The sequence below is a fragment of the Theileria annulata genome, chromosome 2 (genome assembly GCF_000003225.4).
Source record: "Theileria annulata chromosome 2, complete sequence, *** SEQUENCING IN PROGRESS ***".
NCBI classification, from domain to species: Eukaryota; Apicomplexa; class Aconoidasida; order Piroplasmida; family Theileriidae; genus Theileria; species Theileria annulata.
In genome coordinates this window covers 1,788,894-1,813,521 of record NC_011099.1, presented here as the reverse complement: position 1 = coordinate 1,813,521, position 24,628 = coordinate 1,788,894, and the positions used below count along the sequence as shown (strand labels likewise).

General features: G+C 33.5%; 12 protein-coding genes across 12 annotated transcripts, besides 5 other annotated features; 7 read left to right on the top strand and 5 right to left on the bottom strand.

Annotated features, from left to right (window-relative positions):
• Positions 1-24: 24 nt before the first annotated feature.
• On the bottom strand, positions 25-3,625 carry TA14175 (uncharacterized protein; the record flags this gene model as incomplete). The annotated part of the gene is made up of 2 exons (XM_947544.1): positions 25-318; positions 419-3,625. 2 exons carry the CDS (start codon positions 3,623-3,625, stop codon positions 25-27), a joined length of 3,501 nt encoding a protein of 1,166 aa, XP_952637.1.
• A 1,691-nt stretch (positions 3,626-5,316) lies between these two features.
• Positions 5,317-6,273, top strand: TA14180 (uncharacterized protein; the record flags this gene model as incomplete). The annotated part of the gene is made up of 2 exons (XM_947543.1): positions 5,317-6,066; positions 6,148-6,273. The coding sequence occupies 2 exons, from the start codon at positions 5,317-5,319 to the stop codon at positions 6,271-6,273; spliced, it is 876 nt and encodes a 291-aa protein (XP_952636.1).
• A 198-nt stretch (positions 6,274-6,471) lies between these two features.
• On the top strand, positions 6,472-8,087 carry TA14235 (uncharacterized protein; the record flags this gene model as incomplete). The annotated part of the gene is made up of 3 exons (XM_947542.1): positions 6,472-6,490; positions 6,547-7,721; positions 7,764-8,087. The coding sequence occupies 3 exons, from the start codon at positions 6,472-6,474 to the stop codon at positions 8,085-8,087; spliced, it is 1,518 nt and encodes a 505-aa protein (XP_952635.1).
• Positions 8,088-8,754: 667 nt separating this feature from the next.
• Positions 8,755-8,814: a sequence feature (Signal peptide predicted for TA14290 by SignalP 2.0 HMM (Signal peptide probability 0.958, signal anchor probability 0.006) with cleavage site probability 0.640 between residues 20 and 21).
• On the top strand, positions 8,755-10,316 carry TA14290 (1-deoxy-D-xylulose 5-phosphate reducto-isomerase, putative; the record flags this gene model as incomplete). The annotated part of the gene is made up of 5 exons (XM_947541.1): positions 8,755-8,818; positions 8,912-8,942; positions 8,980-9,159; positions 9,194-10,178; positions 10,248-10,316. 5 exons carry the CDS (start codon positions 8,755-8,757, stop codon positions 10,314-10,316), a joined length of 1,329 nt encoding a protein of 442 aa, XP_952634.1.
• Positions 8,767-8,818: a sequence feature (1 probable transmembrane helix predicted for TA14290 by TMHMM2.0 at aa 5-23).
• Positions 8,912-8,916: a sequence feature (1 probable transmembrane helix predicted for TA14290 by TMHMM2.0 at aa 5-23).
• Positions 10,317-10,382: 66 nt separating the features above from the next.
• On the bottom strand, positions 10,383-12,054 carry TA14395 (uncharacterized protein; the record flags this gene model as incomplete). The annotated part of the gene is made up of 5 exons (XM_947540.1): positions 10,383-11,078; positions 11,128-11,220; positions 11,292-11,480; positions 11,568-11,703; positions 11,741-12,054. 5 exons carry the CDS (start codon positions 12,052-12,054, stop codon positions 10,383-10,385), a joined length of 1,428 nt encoding a protein of 475 aa, XP_952633.1.
• A 225-nt stretch (positions 12,055-12,279) lies between these two features.
• Positions 12,280-15,576, top strand: TA14400 (uncharacterized protein; the record flags this gene model as incomplete). The annotated part of the gene is made up of 7 exons (XM_947539.1): positions 12,280-12,493; positions 12,533-12,967; positions 13,007-13,416; positions 13,473-13,632; positions 13,683-14,956; positions 15,006-15,175; positions 15,246-15,576. 7 exons carry the CDS (start codon positions 12,280-12,282, stop codon positions 15,574-15,576), a joined length of 2,994 nt encoding a protein of 997 aa, XP_952632.1.
• A 91-nt stretch (positions 15,577-15,667) lies between these two features.
• Positions 15,668-16,826, bottom strand: TA14505 (uncharacterized protein; the record flags this gene model as incomplete). Its single annotated transcript, XM_947538.1, has 6 exons — positions 15,668-15,886; positions 15,948-16,188; positions 16,267-16,328; positions 16,366-16,475; positions 16,507-16,638; positions 16,673-16,826. The coding sequence occupies 6 exons, from the start codon at positions 16,824-16,826 to the stop codon at positions 15,668-15,670; spliced, it is 918 nt and encodes a 305-aa protein (XP_952631.1).
• Positions 16,827-17,055: 229 nt separating this feature from the next.
• Positions 17,056-18,526, top strand: TA14510 (uncharacterized protein; the record flags this gene model as incomplete). Its single annotated transcript, XM_947537.1, has 2 exons — positions 17,056-17,991; positions 18,026-18,526. 2 exons carry the CDS (start codon positions 17,056-17,058, stop codon positions 18,524-18,526), a joined length of 1,437 nt encoding a protein of 478 aa, XP_952630.1.
• Positions 18,527-18,969: 443 nt separating this feature from the next.
• On the top strand, positions 18,970-19,529 carry TA14565 (ribosomal protein l27, putative; the record flags this gene model as incomplete). Its single annotated transcript, XM_947536.1, has 3 exons — positions 18,970-19,220; positions 19,304-19,417; positions 19,448-19,529. The coding sequence occupies 3 exons, from the start codon at positions 18,970-18,972 to the stop codon at positions 19,527-19,529; spliced, it is 447 nt and encodes a 148-aa protein (XP_952629.1).
• Positions 19,530-19,568: 39 nt separating this feature from the next.
• On the bottom strand, positions 19,569-21,762 carry TA14670 (uncharacterized protein; the record flags this gene model as incomplete). The annotated part of the gene is made up of 2 exons (XM_947535.1): positions 19,569-20,443; positions 20,526-21,762. The coding sequence occupies 2 exons, from the start codon at positions 21,760-21,762 to the stop codon at positions 19,569-19,571; spliced, it is 2,112 nt and encodes a 703-aa protein (XP_952628.1).
• Positions 21,763-22,084: 322 nt separating this feature from the next.
• On the bottom strand, positions 22,085-23,036 carry TA14725 (uncharacterized protein; the record flags this gene model as incomplete). The annotated part of the gene is made up of 4 exons (XM_947534.1): positions 22,085-22,284; positions 22,314-22,359; positions 22,416-22,744; positions 22,868-23,036. 4 exons carry the CDS (start codon positions 23,034-23,036, stop codon positions 22,085-22,087), a joined length of 744 nt encoding a protein of 247 aa, XP_952627.1.
• A 209-nt stretch (positions 23,037-23,245) lies between these two features.
• Positions 23,246-23,317, bottom strand: a tRNA.
• Positions 23,318-23,836: 519 nt separating this feature from the next.
• TA14730 (ribosomal protein l29, putative) lies at positions 23,837-24,185 on the top strand (the record flags this gene model as incomplete). Its single annotated transcript, XM_947533.1, has 3 exons — positions 23,837-23,872; positions 23,964-24,029; positions 24,099-24,185. 3 exons carry the CDS (start codon positions 23,837-23,839, stop codon positions 24,183-24,185), a joined length of 189 nt encoding a protein of 62 aa, XP_952626.1.
• A 205-nt stretch (positions 24,186-24,390) lies between these two features.
• Positions 24,391-24,462, bottom strand: a tRNA.
• Positions 24,463-24,628: the final 166 nt, after the last annotated feature.

Here is a 24,628-nt window from a genome sequence, read left to right as displayed (position 1 = left end):
TAAATATATATATAAACTAGAGTATTAGATTATTATCGGTCTTTTATTAACAGCATTTTCTATAGCGTCTAGTTGTTGTCTTCTGACATTCAATTCGTTTTGCATATTAGTGTTTTCTCTCTTAAGCTCGTTGTATTGGTTCACTTGATCTTGTAACTCGCGTGTTAGCCTATTTACTCTTTCCCTCAGGTCCTCGACTTTCCTGTTTGATGCCTCCAGAGACTCGTCCCTTTTCCTCATTTCTACCTGCATTCTCTTCAACTCTCCCTCAGTTCTATTCTTTGAAGCATCCAAACTAGAGACTTCAGCTTGCTTATCCTACAAAATATTACACTTATTTATATACTAATTATATTAGTCTAAGGGGATAATTTGTTTGGATTCTACTCAGTTGTTATAGTAATAACTAAAAAAATACCTTAACTTCCTTTTCTAATCTTACTACTTTAGATTTGAGATGTGAAACTTGCTGGTTGAGGTTCTTATTAGCATCGTTAAATGAGTCCAATGTGCACATGTTGGATTTATATTTATCAGTGAGGTAAATCAACATCTTGTACAGCGAATCCAACTGACTGTTAGTCTTTGCGTTTTCCTCCTTAATGCGATCATATTCGACTTGGAGATGCTTGAACTGTGCTGAGGTGGTCTCAAGTTCTCGAATCTGGCTAGTCAAACGTTCAAATTCCTTCATCTGGCTCGATATTTTACTCTTCAAGTTCATAATTTCAGATTTTAAAGAATCTCTCTCACTCAATATTCTACCGTTTTCGTGTCTAAGGCTTGTGATTTCAGCATTAGCTGCTGTTAGGGAGTCTTGGACCTGGTTTAGGTTCAAACTTGTTTTGTTTAAAGTTTCTTTCATATTCTGCAAATCCGATTTGTAACGCTCTGAGCTCTTTGTTAGTTCTTCCTTCATACTTGCTATGGTACGCTCATAATCACTTCTATTTACTCTGATATCAGTTTTAAGTTGATCGTTTTCCAGTCTGAGTCTCTGGTTCTCTGACTTATACTCATTCACAAACTTACTCATCTGGTTATACTTCTCTTTACTCACCAACGATTTCGGCAGGTTATTGTTCAAAATCCCGTTAACTACACTTTTCTTATACATGTCACATCCGTTTAGGTACTGAGTGATAAAAGTATTCAGCATCATCATCATATAGTTGGACAGGTCTCTGTTTTGCAGCTTTACGTTCAGAGTCAGCGTCATTGAGTATGAAAAGCTGTTTGCGTTTGATAAATACTGGTTAAATAACCCAGAAAATGCTGGATACGACTTATACATTGTCATCATTCCACACATTACAAGTGTATCTGGTGCGGAATTGTGTGCTCTAAGTGCTTCGTAGGACAATACCTTTGCTGGAAATGGGCCTGAAAATAGAATCGAGTATAAACTATCAATTGTTGCGTTAGAACCCAAATACAAACTCCTCACATAACTCAATACTCTTTGAACATCTCCATCTATCTTACTTTCTCTATCAACTCCGTCCACTCTATCAATTTCCATTCGATTATAGTTTTTGTATACATCTTTTCTATCGTACCCTTCAACTGCTTTATTCAACTTTCCACTATCTACTCTTTCAAATCCATTTATGTGTGGGCGGTTCTTTTGGTATTCAAAGAGTTTTGGGCCTGTTTTTGACATCAAGGTTGATATCAGTTCCTTCCAACAGTGGTTGATAAATGCTGACATCAATGTCAGTCGTGTCAGATCCTGCACAAACTTATCCTGGTTCCACGGCTCCAACTTTAGCTTATTATCTTTATAGAATGTATCATAATCTGTATGGTTATTATATTGGGTATTGTACTCGTAGTCCGTGTCATTTACTGTGTATTGGTTATTCAGACTCAGGTTTAACAGGTCCAGCATTGAGTTTGAGTACTTGAGCTTGTTTATTCTGGGCAGTGTTGTTGTGACATCAGAGCTCATTAGCAGTTTTGACGCCAGCACTGCTGCGTTCATTTGAAGTCGAGACTTTCCAAACATTGCAATGTTGAATAATGCTTCCATTGATTTCTGAATTCGGTGTGAGAGTTTAATTTCTTGGGTTGTCATTTGCTTATTTTTTTCCTGTTCTTCTCTATAATTATAGTTATACTGGTTGTGTTGGGGGTTTAGAGCGTTATATGTGTTATTGCTTTCCGAAGAGTTGGTGAACTGGGAAATATACTTGGCAAATACTGAAACCAGGTTCGGGTATGAATCGAGGACTGAATTTGCCAGGAGCAGAATTTCATTTGCTAGATCTTCGTTAAGTGCGTCTACATGCTTCCAGAAATTGAAAAGAAACAGCTGTACGAAGGTGGAAACGTTAATGTTGGATTCGACGAAATTTGAGAACTTCAGGTCTCTGAAACAGTTATCGAGGCACAGAACCAGGTGCACTAGTTGTGTCATATCATTGATTTCTCCCACTTCTATGAAAAGTGATCTCGGTATTTTGAATGTGTTTGCTGGGATTTCTTGAGGGTCCAAATACACAATCATTATGCTAGTCCAAAGAAGTAGATTTTTATTTCTATTTGGAATTGACCTTAGTGCATTACGGAGAAAACGTACAGATTCGAGCAGATCAGATTTATTTTGTGGCGTTACTTTGAGTTTTAAGAGAAAACATACTACGCTTAAGTGCCTCACGAGCATATCGGTGTTACTGGCCATTGCGGGGATCAAATCATTCTTTCTACTTGTCCCTGGTTTATCCGTCAGCACACTATCCTTACCAAATTGTGTGTTATTAGTCAAATCCTTTTGGTGAGTGCTTTTACTCGTTGCCGACTCTACAAATGAGCAAATGATAAAGGCGAATACTGAGAAGAAATCATCATATGGTAACTGCGGTTCTGAGAACCAGAGTAGTTTCTCTAATGTGCACAGCAGTAGCATGTACAGTACTACTGCTCTGCCCATGTTATTATACTTTGTTAGAAATGTGTAAAAAAGCCTTGATTTTTCAACTTGATTAGACTTAGAGCCCGTCACTGCTCTATAAAGCAGTCGCATTACGTTCAGCACGTATGTTCTCAATCCTTCCAAATTAAGGTTATGGTGGTTTCCTAGAACCACCAGTATCGATAAGCTTTTCATATGGTCTTTTGTGAACAGTGACATTTCGTTTAATGCTTCAAATGTTACTTCTGATCTTGTGTACTGCGTGTAATATTGTCCTGTTTCTTTTGGCTTAGTAAATTCCGTGATCATTGATTGAGTTACTAACGTTTGTACTCTTGGTGCGTAGTTATTCATCAAATTCTTATAATGGGCGTTTAGGAGTGCAAAACACTCTTGTGTATTAAGGTATCTGCTCTTATACACATTCTTTTCGAACTTCGAGAACTCTGGTACCATCAATGTTTCCGACGAGAATTCTCTTACAAAAGTGACGGGGTCATCGAAAAAATCTGTTCCTCCTCCTTTTACATTTGTTGTGACTGGTGTAACATTACTGTTGAGTCGGCTGTTGTTATGGTGGACACCGATATGGTTGTAGTTGGTTTGAATAGGTTTAGTGTTTAGGGTCATGTTTCTTTGGGGTTCCAGGTAACTTGCGGAGGCTGGTGAGTGCCTTCCTTCTCCCATTGTAAAAAGACCATCACCTACCATTGGAGACTATAAAATTTAGCGCTCTATCATGAATATCCATAAAAAATTTCAAAGTTTCTATAGTACATACAATATGTCGGACGATTATTTCTGTTGGACCAATATAAACTAACAATTGCAAATGACTGATCAATTGATATTCTTATTTGATAATCAACAGACTACCAGTTTTAAACCTTCTAAATGTTTTAACACAGGGGTGGAATGGGCGAACAATATCCACAATGAGAAATTTTTACAAGATAAAAAATTAAATGTCTATAAATATCAACAGTAGATTGATTGAATCCAGCAGATACAATTTGGTGTTTTCTGCAGTAAATAATCGGAATTTTAAAATAAACCAATCCAAATAGATGTCCTTTTAGAATCTTGAAACACCATCTAATTCTTACACACCTTAACTCTCCTTGAAATGAGCACAATCATATGCTAAAATTTCAAATTACAGTACGATATAAAATGGATAAAAATTAAAAAACGATTATAATTACAAAAACAGTCTATTACAGAACTACAGGGTTCATTTTGCTTTGAACCCACAGCAAAATTTACTCTGACAGGATGTCGTACAGGTAAACTTTGTAACCAAACAAAGGCACCCAATTATTTATTATATGAAATACAATAGCGATTGGCACCAAAATAGTTAATAACTGGTTCTTAAGACAATACTTAACTTTGATATTGTGGAGTTTGATTATCCATCGTTATGGGGAAATCTCTTTGATACTTGTTTAATTTTTGGCTTTTACGTCCATGTTTTTAGCTAAAAATTTAGAATTTGATATTATTGTTTTCTACACTTTATAATTTAACAACTAAGTTATTTTCCACCATTCCATTTCTTAATTCTTTCCTTTTTTTTTACACTATAAAGAATAGCATTATTTTGTTGAAATCTTACTCTTACTCTCAATATTATTCCTAAATACGTTTTGAAATATTAAATTATTGATAAGATCTTGATATTAGCTCAAGGTGTTAAAAAGTTCCTTTTCATTTTATCACCACTAATTTGTTATACCATGTGACACCTTATCGTTCCATTAAAATTAACAAAAATTCGAACCTTTAGCCTTAAATTTTAGTTATTTTTCTACATACTTTTAGTGGAACCTTGAAAATAATTCGTAACCATTATTTCACTCTTCCAATCATATTACTCGTTTTTTCCACCTAAACAATTATTTTATTTTTTTATATTTTGTGGTAATATTCCAAATAAATTATTTTTTTCAGTTTTCCTATTTTCATAAAATTCTTTTACTGGAGATTAATTTTTTTAATTATTTAATTTTAATTCCGTCTACTTATTTCATTTCCTTACACATTCGAAATATTTTATTTTTTTCCTTTAGTAATTAAAATTTCAGGTTTGTTTTTATCAAAAATATTATTTTCTATAGTGACGTATTCGAGTATTTATTTACTTCGTTACCACCATATTTTTGGTCATTAATTTATTTCCTGGATTCCACTATAATTTAATTTTTTAATACCATACTAACTTTGTTTTGTTATTATTTGTTATTATTATTTGTTTTATTATTTATTTTTCCCTTAATATAAGATTATATACACAACTACCATGATTTACACCTTTGTAAATTCTACTTTTTATTCAAATGACCCAGAATAATATATGACAATAAATGCAAAGTTTGATTTATTTTAAATTAGTTCTTTTAATGATCACTAATTTTACGGAATCATATTATATTACCAGGAATCCATACTTATCACATTATAATTTATTAAACCGTAAATCTGAAAAATTAAAACATTTTATAATCAAAGGAATTGGAAATGACTCCGAGTTAATCATAGGAGGAGATTTGGAAGAAGTTCCCTCTATAGTGAAACAAGTGCAAACTGAGGAATCCAAGGATTTTGTTGATAAATGCTGGGATAAAGGTTTAAGCATTCCGGATTCAATAGATCTTTTAAACGGTGATTCAGATAAAGACAACGTTTCCATCGTAAATAATTTTTTTAATGAAACCTCTCCTAACTCTACCGACACAGTTGGTTTGGTAGATAAAGTTGAATCTGCCTCTTATGAAGATTTCTTCAGTGATGATGAGGACCCTATGGAGGTTGATTTTGGTTTATTGTCTTATTCTGAAATATTAATAATACTGAGAATAATTAATGAAAAGATAAACAATTCACAAAGAGACATTAAACCGGAATTGATTAAAAAATTAAAAGATAATTTAAATTTGGCTGATTCAGATGCCGATGCACACCTTAAAAATCTCTACAAAATGGGAGATTTTTTTATTACTTTGAATAAAACTGTTAATAGAGAACCTCTGGACTTGAACTGGATCCCTGAGTTTGAGGGTAAAATCTTTAGATTTCTAAAAGAAAAGGGTTACACACTTTCAAGAGTTACTTGGACAGATGAATGTGTAATTCTACTCTTAAAAGAAAAGGTATCTAATATAAATCATCATTCAATTATTACGAATTCACTATATATACACACCTATGCACATTATGAATAATATATATAGGATATTCCGGACAAGGAAATCTCAAATGTTCACGATTCAATAAATTCATTCATACAAAACATGGCAAGGAATGAGGAGTTTAGAGGATTAAGTAACATTGGTCTAATGGTATCAGGAAGTGATTAATAAAATATCAAAACCTTTAAATTATTTTAATTTTAAAATAAGATTCCACATATAATGTTATATTTGTGTAACTCAACGATTTCATTCTCTTCATGGACCCTATATTGTGTAAGATTCTATGCCCTTGAAATATTATAATAACTTAAACGCTTTGATAAATATATCAAATCATGATTAAATTCCATAAGTTATCGAATAATGCAGTTCAATCCAACCTGTGAGTTCGAATTTATAACTAATTTACAAAGCATACACATTCTCATGTATTTTTAGCTAATGTAACCCTTTTCCTGTCAGTTCGTAAAGGTTTAGAGAATTGTATTTTAAATGAAATAAAGCACAATAAATTCTTGAATAATTTCTATAAAATTCATAAAAATAAATTTCAAAACTCTCAGGATTCCTATACACATCCTATCACAAAACCAAATAACGACAATTGTAGTATAACTGAAAAGATCGACAGCTATAACAGAGCAACTGGATTAGATAATACAACAAGCTCAGTTCAACTTAGTGAAGAATTTGAAGATACAAATAATAAGTGGCTGAGAATTTACAATAACAATAAGCCGACAGACATTACTGAGGAAAAAACAACTAAATTAAACAACACAGTTAGTGTTAAAAGTAATAACCCGAGGGATCATCTTGATATAAACCTACAAAAAGGAGGCCTAGAAATTAAGTGTAACTTTGACTGGCTTATCAAGAGTTCACTACTGTTAAAATCTGCAGAAAGTATATGGCTAAGAATAGGAAACCCATTTAGATGCCATACAGAAGATCAACTCACTAGCTTCATATCAAAATTTCCCTGGTTTCATTACTTTCCATCCTCAGATTCAGTTGACAAAGTCCCATTGCGCATAATATCTCGTAACTCAAAGCTTTGGTCGAGCCATATAGTACGAGATTGCGTCACTAAAGGAATTAAACTAAGTTTAAACTCGGAATTAAAATTAGGAAATAATCAAAAAACAGAAAACTCTGATAATTTAAATAAAACAGGTTATAGCGAGGACAGTTGTATATCAGTAACAATAAACAGGAATACTTGCTACACAGCAATTCAATTTTCAGGAAGACTATCACCAAGATTTTACAACTATTTAGATAATTTTAATAATAATAACAATACAGAAGATACAGTTACAAATAGGATTGAGGATATTGTTCGTGATACAAGTAAAGACTATTATAACCACATACCGCTGTGGTCACTTTCCGGAGTTAGGAAAACAATATCAAAATCATTTAACACATATTATTCAACAAACTTAACAGAAAATAGCTTGGACTCATACGACTCAAAAAGAACAAATTACATCAAGTTCCAAAACTTGCTAACAAACGATTTTGTGGATACATCAGACTCTCTAGTGGCTGCGTTTCTACATAACAAGCATTTGCTTAAAATTATAGATTCAGATCCTACAACTCAAACGGTATTTAAATAAAATTTAACATAGTTTATGATTTTATTTCAGATTTGGGACCCGTTCTGCGGAACCGGATTGGTAATTTGCGAGCTTATATCACTCATATTATCACTACCAAATTACACACTTGAAAATACAAATACAATAACTTCATTGGCAAAAACGTTTTTCACCCAAAACGAAACACAAATAAAGTCATTATTTGACAAGTATATTAATAATTTGGGTCAGAAAACAAAGACTTTCAATATCGTGGGATCTGACACAAGTTTAGTGAAATTAACAGAAGCCAATTCTAAAATTTCTAAATTCATTTCATACTATAAAGATATACTTGATTCAAGTTTGTTTCAAAAGTCTGACTCATCGTAGGTAAACTTGAATCCAAGAATTCCATTTACTCTAAAAATTCCACACTTTATCGATCGTACAGGTACAGATTTACACTCCCATAAAAACTAGTTTAACTATTATAATATATAAAACACCCTAATAATGGATTTCATTAACAATTGCAGTGAATTGCCTGTTACGATTCATAACTGCTCGCCTGAGAAATTATCTCATTACATGACCAACGCCACCATTGTCACCAAGTTTCCATACCTTGATTCAAAAGTACTATCTAATTAGGCATATATTAGAGAAAAAGTTTAAGAAAAAGAATACCAACTTATATAAGCTTAGGATAAAAGGAAGTTTGAAACGATAAAACTCTGTAAGTTATTTGGCCAAGTCATTTCATCAAAATCCGACTGGAAGGGTGTTTTTGTAATTTCTAGGGTATTGAGCTTAACCTGAATTAATTAAATTAGGGTAATTTTTTTGAGTACCACAGTGGCCTCGAGTGGAAGACAATAGTAAAATCAATAAACTCAAATTCTGAAATAAAATTACTTGAGTTAGTTATTTATTCAATTAACATATGATAGTATAAACAGTTTGTATATTATTTTATTCACCGGAGTATTCATGTGTAATAGGTGGACTGGAAGAACCAGAAATTTCAAATCAGTTCAGGACAAAATCGATCAGCTCAATGAAATCGACTTTATATAGCACATTTTTAATAATATTTTTATTATCAAATTCCTACTCTTTCTGTAAGTAATAGATTATTATGGATAAATGAATTTTACACTGGTGTTATAGTTATGTACTATTACTATAATATACATTACTGATCATGTTTGTAGTTTTCAAGACTAAAAATACTCCATTAAAAGTGTAAGATTTTTTATAAAGATTATTAAATATGGTTTAGATTTTCTGGTCCTATTAAGGTGGCAATTATGGGCTCAACTGGTTCAGTTGGGACTCAAGCACTGGAGGTTATCAGGAATTTGAATAATTTAGAAGGCGGATCAGAGCCAAAATTCAAAGTCGTAGCACTAGCAGCAAAAAGCAACCATAAATTGTTATCCCAACAAGTTAACGAGTTCAAGTATTTAATACAAATAGTACATAATGTTAATCAGGCCCCAAGTATGCCATATTTTAAAAAACTATGAAAAGTTGCCTAATTTGTTGAAAAGGAAGTGTGAAATTTTAAGCGATAAATCAGATTTGCTGGATTTATGCAGAAAATTGGATTATGACCTAATTATAATGGCAATTTCAGGGTGCGATGGAATAGAACCAACAATGGCTGCGGCAGAAAGTGGTAAAAAAATAGCACTTTCAAATAAAGAATCGGTAGTTTCTGCCGGAAGCCTCTTAAGCAAAGTAGTTAAGAAGTATAAAACAACAGTGATACCAGTGGATTCAGAGCACAACGCAATTTTTCAGTGTCTCGATGACGGTCAAGTGGATACCACAAGAATAACTTATGTGACTAGCATATCATCGCAGGTCCTGGCTGGGGTCAAGAATCTAATTTTAACGACTAGTGGAGGACCATTTCTGGGTAAAAAATACCCAGAATACAAGAATCTGAAAACTTCAGATAATATATCGCATCCTGTTTGGAAAATGGGATCTAAGATAACTGTCGATTCTTCTACAATGATGAACAAAGCACTTGAGGTTTTAGAAGCACACCATCTTTTTGGAATTCATTTAGATAATATTAAAATCCTAGTTCACAAGGAGTGTCTTGTCCATTCTCTAGTTGAGTTCGTTGATAACTCAGTGTTATGTCAAATGTATTTGCCTGACATGAAACTTCCCATATCGCATTCCCTAAATTGGCCAAACAGGACCAAAAATTCGCTTCTACCACTTGATTTAAGGGGCAAAGCTCTCACGTTCAAGGAGGCTGACTTTGAAAACTTCCCATTTTTATGCCTTGGCTACGAAGTTGGGAGGATGGGTGGCCTTTATCCCGCAGTTTTCAATGCAGCCAATGACGTTGCAAATGATTTATTCAGGTCCAACATGATAGATTACGACCAACTGTACCACATTGTTCGTGAAACTGTGGAGGAATTCAATAATCCTGATCTCAACGATGACAGCTTACAGGTTACTTTTAACTGTAAATTATCCATAATTATATATACTATAAACTTTTAGTTTCAAATTCTGGTTTAGGACATAATGTACGCTGATTCATGGGCAAAGGAAACTGCAAATAAAGTGTATTCTAGGGTCGTCACTTGACATTTTAATAAACCACCGTTATTTTTCACTTTAATAAATTAATATTCATTATATACTAAATTCACATTAGTGAACAATTTTAAAATTCTGTTTAGACTCCAGAGCCAGTGCTATTTGCTCAAGGTTTTCCTTGTCCTCCAGAATTGTTTCTGCTTTAGGCTTCAGGGTTTCACCTGAACTCTGGCATTTGTAGTTGTAGGGCACTCTTTTCAGAAATGAAAGGTCATTTGGGTAGGAGTCCAAATTATCAATAAATCTTGAAAGTGAGCCTAGTTTCTTAGTGTTTGGGACCTTGTACATTGAAATTTCGTGGTTTTTGTACTCCAAGTCATTTAAATCTCGATTTCTCAAATTCCTGTCGAGGTCCACTACAAATTTCCCCCTTGAATTTATCTTTATTCCCTCTATATTCTTATCGTTCATTACGTCATAGCGAACCAAATTAGTCTCAGTACCAAGTGGTTCAGAATACTCCATTCTGAACTGAATATCCTTTGTGTCCAGATCTTCTATTTTATCCATAGTTTTCTGAATATTAGAATAAGAATCATCAACTAGATGATGAGGATCCGATTTAATATCTATTTCAGCCTTGTTAATCTTTTCAAGCTTAGAATTTTCGTCTGGGATTGAGTTATCTTCCAAGTCCTGTACCCACACAAATTCCTCCTCAACTCTTTTCCCTTTACCGTATAGTTTATTGTACAAACTCCTCTGAAATGACGTCATATAAGTAGTTCTTTTTGGTGTTATGTTATAACCCTTGGGTATATTAAAAAGCTAAAATAATTAATTAACTTAAAACACTAACCTTTTCCTTCAATAATTCAAGTTTCTTTCTCTCTTGATCTCTTTTAGCTCTACGCAACTCTCTTAAACAGGCAGTATCATCACCTCTTGGTATCTAAAGAAATAATTAATAGTTGAATACCAATAATTAAAAAGTGTGTTATACATATTTTAAAGTGGACTAACATTTGTTTCAATATTGAAATCTTTAAAATATTTTTTTAAGGAATTCAGGACTGAATTAACTGAAAAAAGTTCCCTAAATGCGAACTCTGGAACTATCAAATCATTGCCGTTCAAATGAATTTTACAAATAGAGTACATTCCTATCATTACTGCTCCCAAATCAGAAAGGTCCGGAACTCCCCTTTCAACCTATTGAATCCATAATATACTGTATATATAAAGTGCAGTATATATATTCATTGGATAGTGTATATTTCAAAAACAAGTTGCTCATACCTGTTGGTATCTTCTACATCTTCCTCTTTTTACACATCCTCTACAAACCTGGAGTTCAGGTATGCCGAAAAAATTCCTCAATTTTTTGGAAGATTTCATGATATTGCTAGGCATAGATTCTATCGGGGGAAGAATCCTAAAATTAAAATTTAGGAAGGCAATTTTTAAAATACATCTTTTTACTGGGACAAATCACAGGACATTCCATGGAAGATAGGTTTAGCAAGTTCTTCTTATCGTTTATTGATAAGGTTTGAATGAATTTGGTCAATGATTTTGATCTGGTTGCATTGAGAATTGATTTTTTCAAATCAACTCGGTTGAAGGATTTGGATGCATCTAGTCCGCAACATTCTTTGGCGAAACTAACCAAATTATCCATAAATTTAAGGCATTCTTCATTGTAAACTGAGCCTGAAGTGAGAAGCGAAGTTTTAACATGTTTCATAACAATATAATACAAAGTATGAAATAAGAAAATTAACATGTGTTGTGTAGAAAATTCCAGGTTCTACACAATTTACACACTTTTAATTAATTGAATTAAAATTTAAAAATAAATTTGTTATTCATGTTTAATAATAATTAATATAATTATTCTTTGTTGTATATTATTTTACATTATTCTTTATAATTTTGTTGATTCGTGTTAAAAAAACAACATGAATTCACATATTCTTTTTAGTCTACTCTTGTATCATGATAATTATTAATGCCAATAAAAATAGGCGTAGAAATAAAGCCAATCAGAGGTATAACTCGCCTCAGCGTTAGCACCTTGTCAGTCGCTAACAAGTACTTATGGTTCGGCTTAAATGACGGGAATATAATGAAAATTTCCCACGAAGATGAGTATAACAATACAGAATCTCCTAGAATTGGTGGAATCGCTTCCGAATATACACTGCTGAGGACGAAAAGTCCAGGTATTTGTTGACTTGGTTAATAACATTCCTCATGTTTAGGGTCTGAGGTACGTAATTTATACGTAGACGCAAAGTCATTTCACTGTCTGGTGTGTTTAACATCAGGAGACCACTACTATTCGAACTTTCAAAGCACAGAGTTGTATTTTATGAGGCCTTTACAAAGAGTGTTCATAAGATCTCTGGCGTTCACTGAACTGACTTCTGAGAATTACACGGATTCTTTTCTCATAGGAACCCAGCAGGGTTCCTTAATAGAGGGAAGAATAGATTATTCAAAGCCTCAATATTATTTTAAGTCCCTTCACGTCATTCCTGGCTCTGAACCTGTTCTAAGTACCCAGTTGATCCCAATAGTATACAAGAACAATCGCACATTTCTCGTAGTGGCAGCTACAACAAAACGACTTTATGAATTTTTTAGTGGTTTAAGTCTCCAGGATACCTTTTCAAGATATTCAACCAACACAACAAGTAATTCTATAAACCATATTATACACAACAAAATTTTAGATGAAAGTAATAGTGTTATGAATAATAAAAACGCGATGACAGGGTTAAGATATGAAGTACCGCTAGCGGCACCTTATGGTGAATTATTGGTAGTTGAAAAAGACGACGGAAGTCACACTTTGTTTTGGACAAACGCAACTGGGATTGTGTTTTCCACTGTCCCGAGAAAGGTGAACGAGGACCAAACATCTTGCTTAGAGTTTCCGCCTAACATAATCAGTTATCCAACAGGGTTCAGATATTTGACCTTTTCAAGTTGCACCAAAAAGTTCAAGCACCACGATAACAAGAAAAATTTCCTACACAAACCACCAGAACAAATTCCGAAAAGCGCTATAGCACTCAACAAACACATCCTCCTGCTCTTTGACGAGATTATCATTGTCATTAATACAATAATTAAACAGCAAGTAAGAAACATGCAACAAATAACTAATTTATGTAAATGGAAATAACTATGTCATAGGTATCTTCATTTTCACTACCATACGGTACGTACGGTGATATGAAAAAGTTGGTAAAGGATCAAATATCAGGTTCAGTCTTCTTGCTATCATCAGATGCACTATACGAGGTTGTAATTCAGAAGGAATCTGACGACTCATGGCATTACTATATGCTTAAAGGTATATTTAGTCAGTCAAACTCTTTAAATAAAGCTGAGGAAATATTTTAGGTGACATGAATAGTGCTCTGGAACATTGTAAAACATCAGCCCAGAGGGATCAAGTGTTATTTAAGGCAGCCCTGGATTATTTTGAAAAGGGAATGTTCGAAGAGTCCGCAAAGATGTACGCCGAGTTAGAGAACCAGTACTCTGAGATCGAGAATGTATTTTTAAAGTTCAATAGACCAGAACACGAATATGGACTTATTGAATATATAACTAGGCTACTACAGAAAATGGACATTAACAAAGCTTTTCCAAAGTTTATAATATTAACCATCTGGTTGGTGGAGCTAATCTCCTTTAAATTTAAAGACCTTTCACTCACAATTGAAACGGGAATTGAGCAAGGAAAGGATGTAGAGAGTTTAAAGGCACTATATAACTCACTGAAGCAGAAGTTTTCCAGGTTAATAATTTCAGTCAAGGATATAGATGAGCTTGTGGCACCCATAAACTTCATACTTCAAACCACAGGCTGTATTGAGGAGTGCATAGAATATGCCAAACTAAGGAATGATAACTCCACAGTTATCTGCCACCATATAACAAATGGGAATAACACAAAAGCACTGCATGAATTATCTCAAATGCCTCCTTCAGAAAAAAGAGATTCACTTTTCCTCAGATTTGCACCACTAATATTCATGGATAGCTGTGAATCCTTTGCCAAGGTCCAGTTCCAATCACTACCTCACAACTATTTGATCCCAATACTCACACTACCAACAGTTTTGCCCAATCCCAACTATTTGGACAGTTCGCTCAAAATTTTAAGGAGGATACTCTCACAACCAAATGGAATGGACACATTTTCAAAGTCTTTGCTCTGGTCCATTTACATTGTTCTGCTCACATTCCTCCCAACTGAGGATAACCTCTTGCAGGTTCTATCGCAAGCCAACGTTGATTTCACCAAACTGGACCTTTCAATCCCACTTAGATACTTGAAGCTTAAATCTTATAATTTCAAACCTATAAATTCTAATAATGCAGTTAAACTAAATGATGTAAATCACACCACTGATGCGAGTGATTTAAACCACACCCGTTGGATGGTGCCATTTATCCACCTCTTGAGTTTATGCGGCATGGTTGACGACGCACTTGACTTGTCACTCAAGATAAACGACCTTTCCCTAGCACAAAAATGCGCAATGAAGCCCACTAACGATTTCTACAAAAGAAAACTCTGGCTTAAAATCCTAAAGCACTCCTCAGTAAATAAAACACAAAATATCACACTATTGCTCAACGACTCTAAAGGCTTTATACAAATTAACGTATTATATTTTATATTATTATGATACCTGAGATTGCAATTTTGTTTAGGATTTACTGGATTACTTACACAAAGACATTAGTTTAAGTGATTTGAAGGGGGTCATTGACGAATTCCTACTACAGTATGAGGATAACATTCAGGAAAGAAGGCAGGAAATTGAAAACCTATGCAACTATATTGAAGAAACTAAATCTGATATTCAACTAGCTTCAAAAAGGTAATTCTAACTTATTTATTAATTTATTTTTATTAATTTGCTATACGAATGGATAATGTTGTGTTTATAGATTTGTGAATGTCTCAATGACTGAGGAGTGTAGTGTGTGCAGTCAGTCTTCATTTTTGAAGAACTTTATCGTTTTTTCCTGTGGCCACGTGTTTCACCGCGGATGCATCGCAAAAACTCTATATACTTTGCTTAAAGGGCCCGAGCTTTCTGAGTTTGATAAAATTAAGGGCAGGTTCGACGAATTTGGAGATGACAGGTCAGAGTCCGAGTATGTTGATTACCTTTCAAAGGCATGCTTACTCTGTGGTTATCCTATTCTACTTCTGGCGTCTCAACCGTTTATAACGAACTCTGACATCGATGAGCTGGAAAAATGGACTATACAATAATGTAACATACTCAACTTTCCTTATATGTATATATACTAGCATGTATATACAATGCAACAATAGAAGTGTATAATGTATATCATAGAATTAGTTAGAAAATTGATGGGTTTCTATACTTGAGAAATTTATCAGAGAACACCTCCTTAGGCTCTTTTATCACATCTCCGTTTCCCAATTGTATTTCAGTTAGTGGAAAATTCTCCTCCGATGGTATAATGTACAGGAAAGGAGGGTCCATCTTAAACTTGCGGTTCATAAGAAGCGGTTCATGACAGCTAGTTATTCCAAAGTCGCATTTATCCGATTTGTACTAAAATTCATTAATAAAGATAGTAATTATGAGTTTCTATTTATAAGTAACAAAGCTTTACTTTGGGTTTTAGGACGATTTCGGTATATCTGTCCTGAACGTCCTCTATTGTTCTCTGCATGTCCCAGGAAATATAAATCCAAGGGTCTCCAAAATCAACGTTGTAATACTCTGCGAGTCTCAGAAGTTCTTTATCAGCTTCTTCATCCCAAGGCTTCCCCTCATTCGACAGAGGCGGTGCTTGAAACGCCTTAACATAATCCATCGGATCGTCATTGGGCCACAAGCCGTGATTATATAGTCTACAAACAATTTTTCATCACAAAAGTAAGATAATTGAATTATATATACTATATTTTAAGCAATTTTATTGTACATACGTGATGTATTTAAAGATTTTTCGCCTTTGCTTATTGGTCATGGAAGTGTTCGTATACAGTTCCTAAAATTGTTAATAAATATAGAAATTAGAGAAATACCTCAAGTGTTGATGAGATAAATTCGTTCCATGACTCAAAAGTCTCTGCAATAGATTCAGCTCCATCACCAATATCAATCGCCTTGAGAAAATCAACAATACTCCAACCATCTATGGCACTAAATTCAAAATTCAGTCTAACCTGGAGGCGGTTTAGAGTGTGCTTTACTTATTATTCTCTTCTCATTTTCGATGTCTAAAGTCTTTTGCTGCTTCAGGAACTTTCTGAATGTCTTCATGTCAAGGTATTTCCTAGGTCTCCTTATTGGAGGGCCTATGAACCTCAAATTAACTAATCAAAACAGTACCTAGATCCTCAGAATTTTGGTTCGAGTAAGAAGATTCATTATAAAGAACGGAAGAAGTCTTAATTGTCCTTGAAAAATTATTTAAACTGCGATATGCCGGCTTAAGTACCCTAAAATTATCTCTAAAGAGTGGAAGTATCCAAGCAATTGTCATCAAAAAACTAAACAATGGACCACAAATATATTAACACATGAATATTGAACTGATGAGGATTAAACTAATAAAAACACTATGTCAAAAAATTATTTTCCACACACATTAATTTGGTTATTCTTTTTTTAATTCTTTAAATTATTCAATATAATTCATTAAATTTTAATAAAAATTTGTAAAATACTCTAGAATATTTTTATTAGTTTAATTTTCCACTATATCATGTGGAATGGACAAGGAATCTTCTCAGAACTCCCCAACCACCAAGTTTAAATCAATTCCTCACGTAAATATTACAGATTTGATACCCTATGATCAGCTTGTTTTTGTAAAGTCCCATAAAACCTCTCAAACCAATAAAAAGAGGAGGAGTTTGACTCCCAAGCTTTCAACCAGTACTCAAAATGATATTACAATACCCACGACATTAACATTGGATGATACTCTACAGGACAAATTTCCCCAAATTTCAGTAAATCCACTCTTATTTCGACAGAAATTTGAACGGATGCTATCGCACATTGAGGAGCTGGACACTTTCGCCTCTACTCTGGATATGCAAAACACCAAGAATGAATGCTCCAATCAAGAAAATCTTGGCCGTTCTAAGATTAATAAGCTTAGGGTGTCAGCTTCCCTTAACAGAGTATTACACAGGAACCTCAGGATACCTACCATAACTGAGATCATAACAGCTGCAACGAATTTGAATATGAAGGTATACGAGGAATCCTCAGGCAAACATACAGTTAATGTAGATTTTGAGGATAATCCCTGGTCAGAGTTGAATCTTTTCAAGTACTTTAGAGACAATGTTAAGTTGGATACTTACAAGTTAGTTTCAGGATCAATTCGGTACACATCCCCCTCAATTTCCAAGATTGTTCACTCTCACCTTCTCCTCGGTGGACCCAAGTGTGATTTCTCCCCTCTTATGTTTCATAAGAAAGTCACTGAGACTTATTTTAACAATGAAAGCGCTGATACTAACACTGAAATCGTGGATGAAAATGAGATAATCATCACCGTTAGCTTCTACCACAATGTAAGAGGCCACAAATACAGAGAATTTGATATCTTGTCTTCACAAACACTCGCGAATTTGACAGACTCGTTCAAATGCTCATCACAAATCACATCAAAAGACTTTCATCTTAATATCACAGTTCGTTTCATCCCCAATATTTATAATTTTTTAGGGCTCCTGTTATATGATAAATGGTGTGTTATACCCGGACTTGAGGAAAAGAGCTGTTGATTACTCTGAAAATTTGCTAGAATTCTATAAAAATAATAAGTTGGGGGTTTTAAAATCGGATACTCCAATTGAGCAAAAGGATGCTATTCTAAGTAACATTGATTTTAAGGTTTACGATTCGGGCTATTTTCTTCATTACGGGGACTGTGAGCACAGATTCACAGTGTCAAGTTTAAGAGTTTTCGATAAAACTCGCGACTGTCCTTATGTCAAGTGTTACCCACTTTGCACATTTAGTCCGAACCAGCATAAAGCGACTTGTCAAGTTTGCAAGGCCAGTGAGGCATCAAAGATTACATTCAACTGTATACTTTTGCCTGAAAATCCATCATACTTATGTGACGATTGTCATGATAATTTCAAACAAATTGAGATTGGGCACGATGTTTATTTTGATGAAGGGCTAACACCTTCCATTACCATAGAGTACAATGAGGATTAATTAATTTGATTAAAATATTTTTTGGGTTTATTTGATTTTAAATATGTAATTATTATATAGAATCATATATATACTATTGAGCGTTAAATGTGTAGTCTCTCAGTTGGAATTTAGAAAGTAAAATATTATCTGAAAAACAATCACAGACATTAATCTGATAATAATGACGAATGAACTTATATTAGTGTTATTGTTGTTCGGTCCCCATTTCTATGGAATCCGCTTGGGCTCATAATATCATAAACATTTATAATCCCTATTTTTTAATTATTGGATTAAAATTTTATTTAATTCAATACTATTTTTTCACAATTCTTTGTGACTTTTGTTATATTATCCTCTGATTTTATTTCCCCAACACAATTCTCCCTTGCCATACCTATATAATATTAATCTTTGTTCCAACCCCCCTTTTTCACTAGTTTATAAAATATTCATCGGAAATGGGTAAATTATTAAAGCCTGGCCGTGTTGTTATTCTCTTGTCAGGCCGCAGAGCAGGCTGCAAGGCCGTCGTGGTCCAAACCAACGAAAGCTCCAGCAAGAAGAGGCCATACTTAAACTGTCTTGTAGCAGGTGTTGAAAAGGCACCAATGAAGGTTACCAAGAAGATGCCAAGCAAGAAGGTTGAGAAACGACTTAAACTTAAAGCCTTCGTTAAATACGTTAACGTTAACCATTTAATGCCCACAAGGTATTTAATACTCAAATATTAGATCTAATTTATGGATCTGTTAGATATATAGAGTTATATACATAAGCTTTTAACATATATAGGTATATGGTTACGACAACGTTGGACCCCAAATCCTTGGTGTCAGACGAGCAGATGGAGAACAAGTCATCGAGAAAGGAGGCAAGAAAATCCGTAAAGGCTGTTTTGGAGGAGTGGTAAGTACAGAACTAATAATTCACGTTTAGCTTTTCGAAGCCTGAAAACATCGACCCAACTCAGAAGGGAACGAGAGATACGGCCTTTTTAAGAAAGAAACTTAGATTTTAATCTATTATATTATTATGTACACTTGTATATATAAATTTACTATATTAAGTCGAAATTATCTTTCTTGTTTTGAAGAAACTCGAAGGTTTCTGTTTTTTTGTCCAGGATGTTCGACAGATCGACGTTGTCAAAGAGGTCGAGATTATTGTCAATGTTGCTGATGATGGGATTTCCACTTAAGTTTTCAGGTTTTAAGTTTGGTGTTGGCTTTTCTAAGGAAAGGTCAAGGCCTAAGAAATCATCTTTGAATTCCTGCTTGGACAAGTTTGAGTTTGGAACATTTACACTACGATCGGCGGAATCAGATAATTTAGAGCTGGACTTGGTATCTGAGTTGAATAATAAGTCGAATTCGTTCACTTTGGAGTCAAGTGGGTCTAAAGTATTCTTTTTAGAACCCAAACTGGTGGGATTAACATTTGAGAGTGGTTCTGTTTTATTGGTAAACAAGCCCATTGCATCATTCTTAAACACGTCTGAAATGTCTGAAGCACAGACATCTTTATCAAATGAGTCAGTTTCAATTAAGTTGTCAGTGTTAACTCCACTGTGACCTTTGCTTTCAACATTCCTGTTTGTGTTCAACAGATTGATTAGCTTGGTTGCTTTATTTGAAAGTTGAGTTTCAGCTTTACACTTCTCGAAAATGGGCACTGCGGTTGTTCTGAGCTGAGTCAGGGTCTTTTCATCCAAGTTACCCTTAAGAACCAGTGATTCCAAAATGCATAAAATCCTAAAGTGGTACTGCCACTTTGAGGACCTAACATTCAGGTGCTTTAGGAGTTCATCAACTACTAAACCTTTGTCCATATGGTTCAGCCTTTCCATGTACTCCTCTATCAGCCTAGGTGACGGTGATACCTTTATTCCAGTAAAAGTTAGCATTTCCTTCACAAACGATGACTCCACTTCTCCTAATCAGATATTAAAACACAAAAATACTAGTGAATTATAAAAATAAAATAATATTACAAAATATATAATAATAAATAATACCTGGAAGGGTAAACCTATCTTTAGATGCTGGTGAAACAGGGTTAGAAAAGGAAGTAGCTTGCTGATTCCCGAACAAATCAAGTGATGGGACGGTTGGGGGGTTAACGGATGATAAAGAGGCTGAATTTGAGAAAGTAGCACTTGGCGCAGAATGTAAAACTGTGCTAAAGCTTGGCTGACTTTGAAATGAAGCAAAAGGTTGACCGGCAGAGGGAGAGATACTGGGCTGTCGAGTATTATATGATGGAGGGTAATATCCTCCAGGGTTATATCCAGAACTTGGGCCGGAGTTGGACAGATTGGAGTTGTAGCCAATTCCACCACCATATCCGCTGGAATTATTTGACTGGGTTCTACTATTGTACATTGAGTTATTTAAGCTTGCTGAGTTACTTCTTCCTAATGGAGTTCTGTTTCCAAGGTATTTTTCAAACTGCTCAGTTGCCGTAGATGTGATTACATTTCCCACCTTCTCGAACTTCTCCACTAAGTCCGGTGGTAAGTACTTGTTTGCTGCATTGCTGATCATCTTCAGAGCGTTGTTTCCGGCGTTTTTAAGGTCTGAAACTGTTGGAGCAAGGCTACTTGGGAATGAGAATGAGGAACTCTGATTCGGTTGTGTTTTAGGCATGTTTGGGTTCCCAAATCCCATCATTGAGGTGTTTCCGTATCCACCCATACCTCTGAAAGACTGAGGGTTATATTGTCCTGAAGGATTTGGTGCATATCCGAAATTTCCGGAATTATAGCTAGTTGGTTGGCTATATTGGCCGTAATCCTTATTACCGAATCCAACCATTTTATCTTCAGGTGTTCCAAAACTGTTATTTGATGAAGAATCGTAGGAACAAACGACTTTGATGAGTTCTTCAAACTCTGATCTAACTGTTTTTGTTAGTTGTTCGGATTTGAAATCGGCGTACGGGGCTCTATAGTTTTTGCACTCAAGAATCTGCGGTGACTGAGTTATTTTAGGCCTTATAAAATCTTTGGGAAATTTAATACACAAAAACTTTAATAATTTTAGGCACTTTACTTTAATATATGGTTCTCTTCGGGTTATCTTGTTGATTAGATATTCTTCAATTTCGTTTAGCTTTGACAAATCTTTTCTTATAAATTCAACTAATTCATTATATAGGTAGCCTGGTGGCTGTTCTGGGCCATCTGTTGTTAATTTGGATAATAAACTACGGTGAGACGACGTTAATGAATCAATGAATTCACTATAATTCATTTTTGGTATGAATTATAGTTTTCGAAAGCATCATTTCATTAAAATCCTTTTAATACAATTTTAAATGTAGCAAAATTAAAATTAAAATCACATAAATATTGTATATTATGGAGCAAAATTTTCTGTACCTCATTTGTGGGTGAGATTATTAATTTAAATTGTATTTCCCGGCACATTTTATTTTTTTTCTTAATAAAAATTATTTATTTTAATTATGATACATTTGATTTCGCCCATATATTATTAATTTCATATATTATAATTAGTCAACACATTAAATCGTCGTTAACAAATCATATTCCAAATATCAAAGCATTATTGATTAAGAAATCAATTCTTTATACTTAAGGATATTGTTTGGTCTATATATCCTTAAATTAGTCACCTTGGATTCCAAATCTTCCAGTATTTTATCTTCATCCACAGATCTTGACTTATTAGATTCCAGTGAATACGGGAATGAGTATTCCCAAACACCTCTAACTGATCCAATTGGACTTACATCCTTCTTAATCAGTTTATCTAATAACTATACTAAAACTTATACTTACCTCCCAGGTATAAATCGGCTAAAACTTTAGCTCTAAATGGTCTAGTCTACAAATTATCATTTTAATAGTTAATTTATACTATTATTATTCTACATTACTTACTGTATATTTAACATTTTTGATTAAAAAATATTGATTATTCTTGGAGGGTGTGTTGATGACATAGTCAAATTCATCAATTTTAAAAATAATTTTCCCGTTTGAATCTTTATTTTCGTTTGTTTCAGTATTACGTTTATACTTTTCGGGCTTCCAACAGAGGCATCCAACTCCGTTTAATGGTAGTGTGTGTAAAAGTTCATAGAGTGTAATTAGTGACTTGTTTCTCCTAAGGAACTCAGAAAAAAGGGTAATTGTAATATCCTCGAGATTTACATATCTTTTCTGATGTGAGTGCCAGGGGTATTTATCAATTTCAGGCCAATAGTATACTAAATTCATTGTTAGATTTGTTATAAAACAATAATTATACAAATGGTTTAACTAATGAATATTGTAATTTAAGATAAGAGTATGAAATAGAATGATAAAATAGTAGAATAGTGGAATCTTACGGGGAGTTCTAGGATTCCTGGCTCTATAAACCGGTTTATAATTCCTGTAATATGGGTATAGTATGTTTTTGAGTGGGCGTGGTTTCAGCCTATGTGTACCGATGGCACTATGATAGTGGATTCTAATCTTAGATCCTGTTGAGCTTGCACTTTTAATCCTTGTGGCCATTTATATATTTTAATATACAATGAAAAATAATTACACACCGGAAGGATTAGGTTATATGTGAATTTGGTGGTTAAACAGATCCAGACATTTTATTGTTGAAAAATATCATACAAAAATTAAACACAAGTCTTTATAAAGGTTTTTAAACACCATAAATTACAAATAAAATTCTAATATAATTTTAAGGTAATTATTAAGGGTTCCTCAATGGGCTTGTGGTGTAGTGGTATCACGTTCGCTTCGCATGCGAAAGGCCTCGGGTTCGATTCCCGATGAGTCCAGTTATAATCTAAAGCACATAAGGAATCCTCATCATTTAAACATTATATCACAATCAGCTACCAATATTTATACATTATATTTACGTTTAGTTTTAATCAGATCTCAGGATTCCTTGTATAAAAGAGTAAATTAAGGAATAAAACTATTTTATTTAACCAGCATATGAATTTATTTACACAATGGACTAGTTTGATACTAAATAATATATGTGTATGTTATTCTAAAGTAACACAATGAATAATAAAGAAAACATGAACATTAATTAATTAGTTAACTTATTATGAAGGAAGTTAATATATAACAATTACACAGGAAAGACGAGTTTTTTTCATGTTTAAATCCATTATTAAATTATTATTATTCTTCCTATTCCCCATAGCAAGCCTATTGGATCATATCCCACATTATTCATACATTACTTTTCAGATTTATTTATTTTTTTACTTACCCAATTACATAAGAATATTCTTACTGTGATTATTTTTAAAAATTGTATTAAAATTTTGATTTATATTGAAATGGCTAAATCGAAGAATCATACTAATCACAACCAGGTAATTTCTCATTTTTCTTTGACTTATTCACTATTATTTTTTAAATCTTTAAATTAAATATCATTATTCTATATTCTTACTAATTTTTTAGAGCAAAAAGGCTCATCGTAACGGTATTAAGAGATACAAATTTCCCAGGAAATTACCTACCAAAGGGGTATGCTTATATCACATTTACCGTCTAAATATATAAATTTTTATTAAATTTATTATTAACTTGTTTCAGATGTGCCCAAAATTCTTGAGGAACCAGAAGTTTTGTAAGAAACATCTAAGGGATTCTGGATCTGCCTCTGGTTCAGAAGAGGAATAAACTCATAAAACCTTGATATAATCTGGTTCATTTCTCTATTTACATGTCTACACTATTTTTGTAAATATTTAGTTTTACATGTATTTTTTTCTTTTTTTATTATTTATCTCTTGGGATTGCTTTCTTAGTAACCGTCACTACATAAGTTTGCCATTGATATATACTTAAATTAGTATAAATTATTATATTTATAATATAAAAATGGTGGACCAATCGGGATTCGAACCCGAGACCTTTTGCGTGCAAAGCAAACGTGATACCCCTACACCATCGGCCCTCTGTTAAATTTATTAATTTTTCCTATAAATTAAACCTTTTACTTGAACACACATTCTGTCATGATTATTTTCCTTCTTTGAGTTGTACGATATATATTTTTTTAAATTTCATAGAATCCTTTTAAATAATTTTGTATTATTTTTATTTTACCCTTATTTTAAATA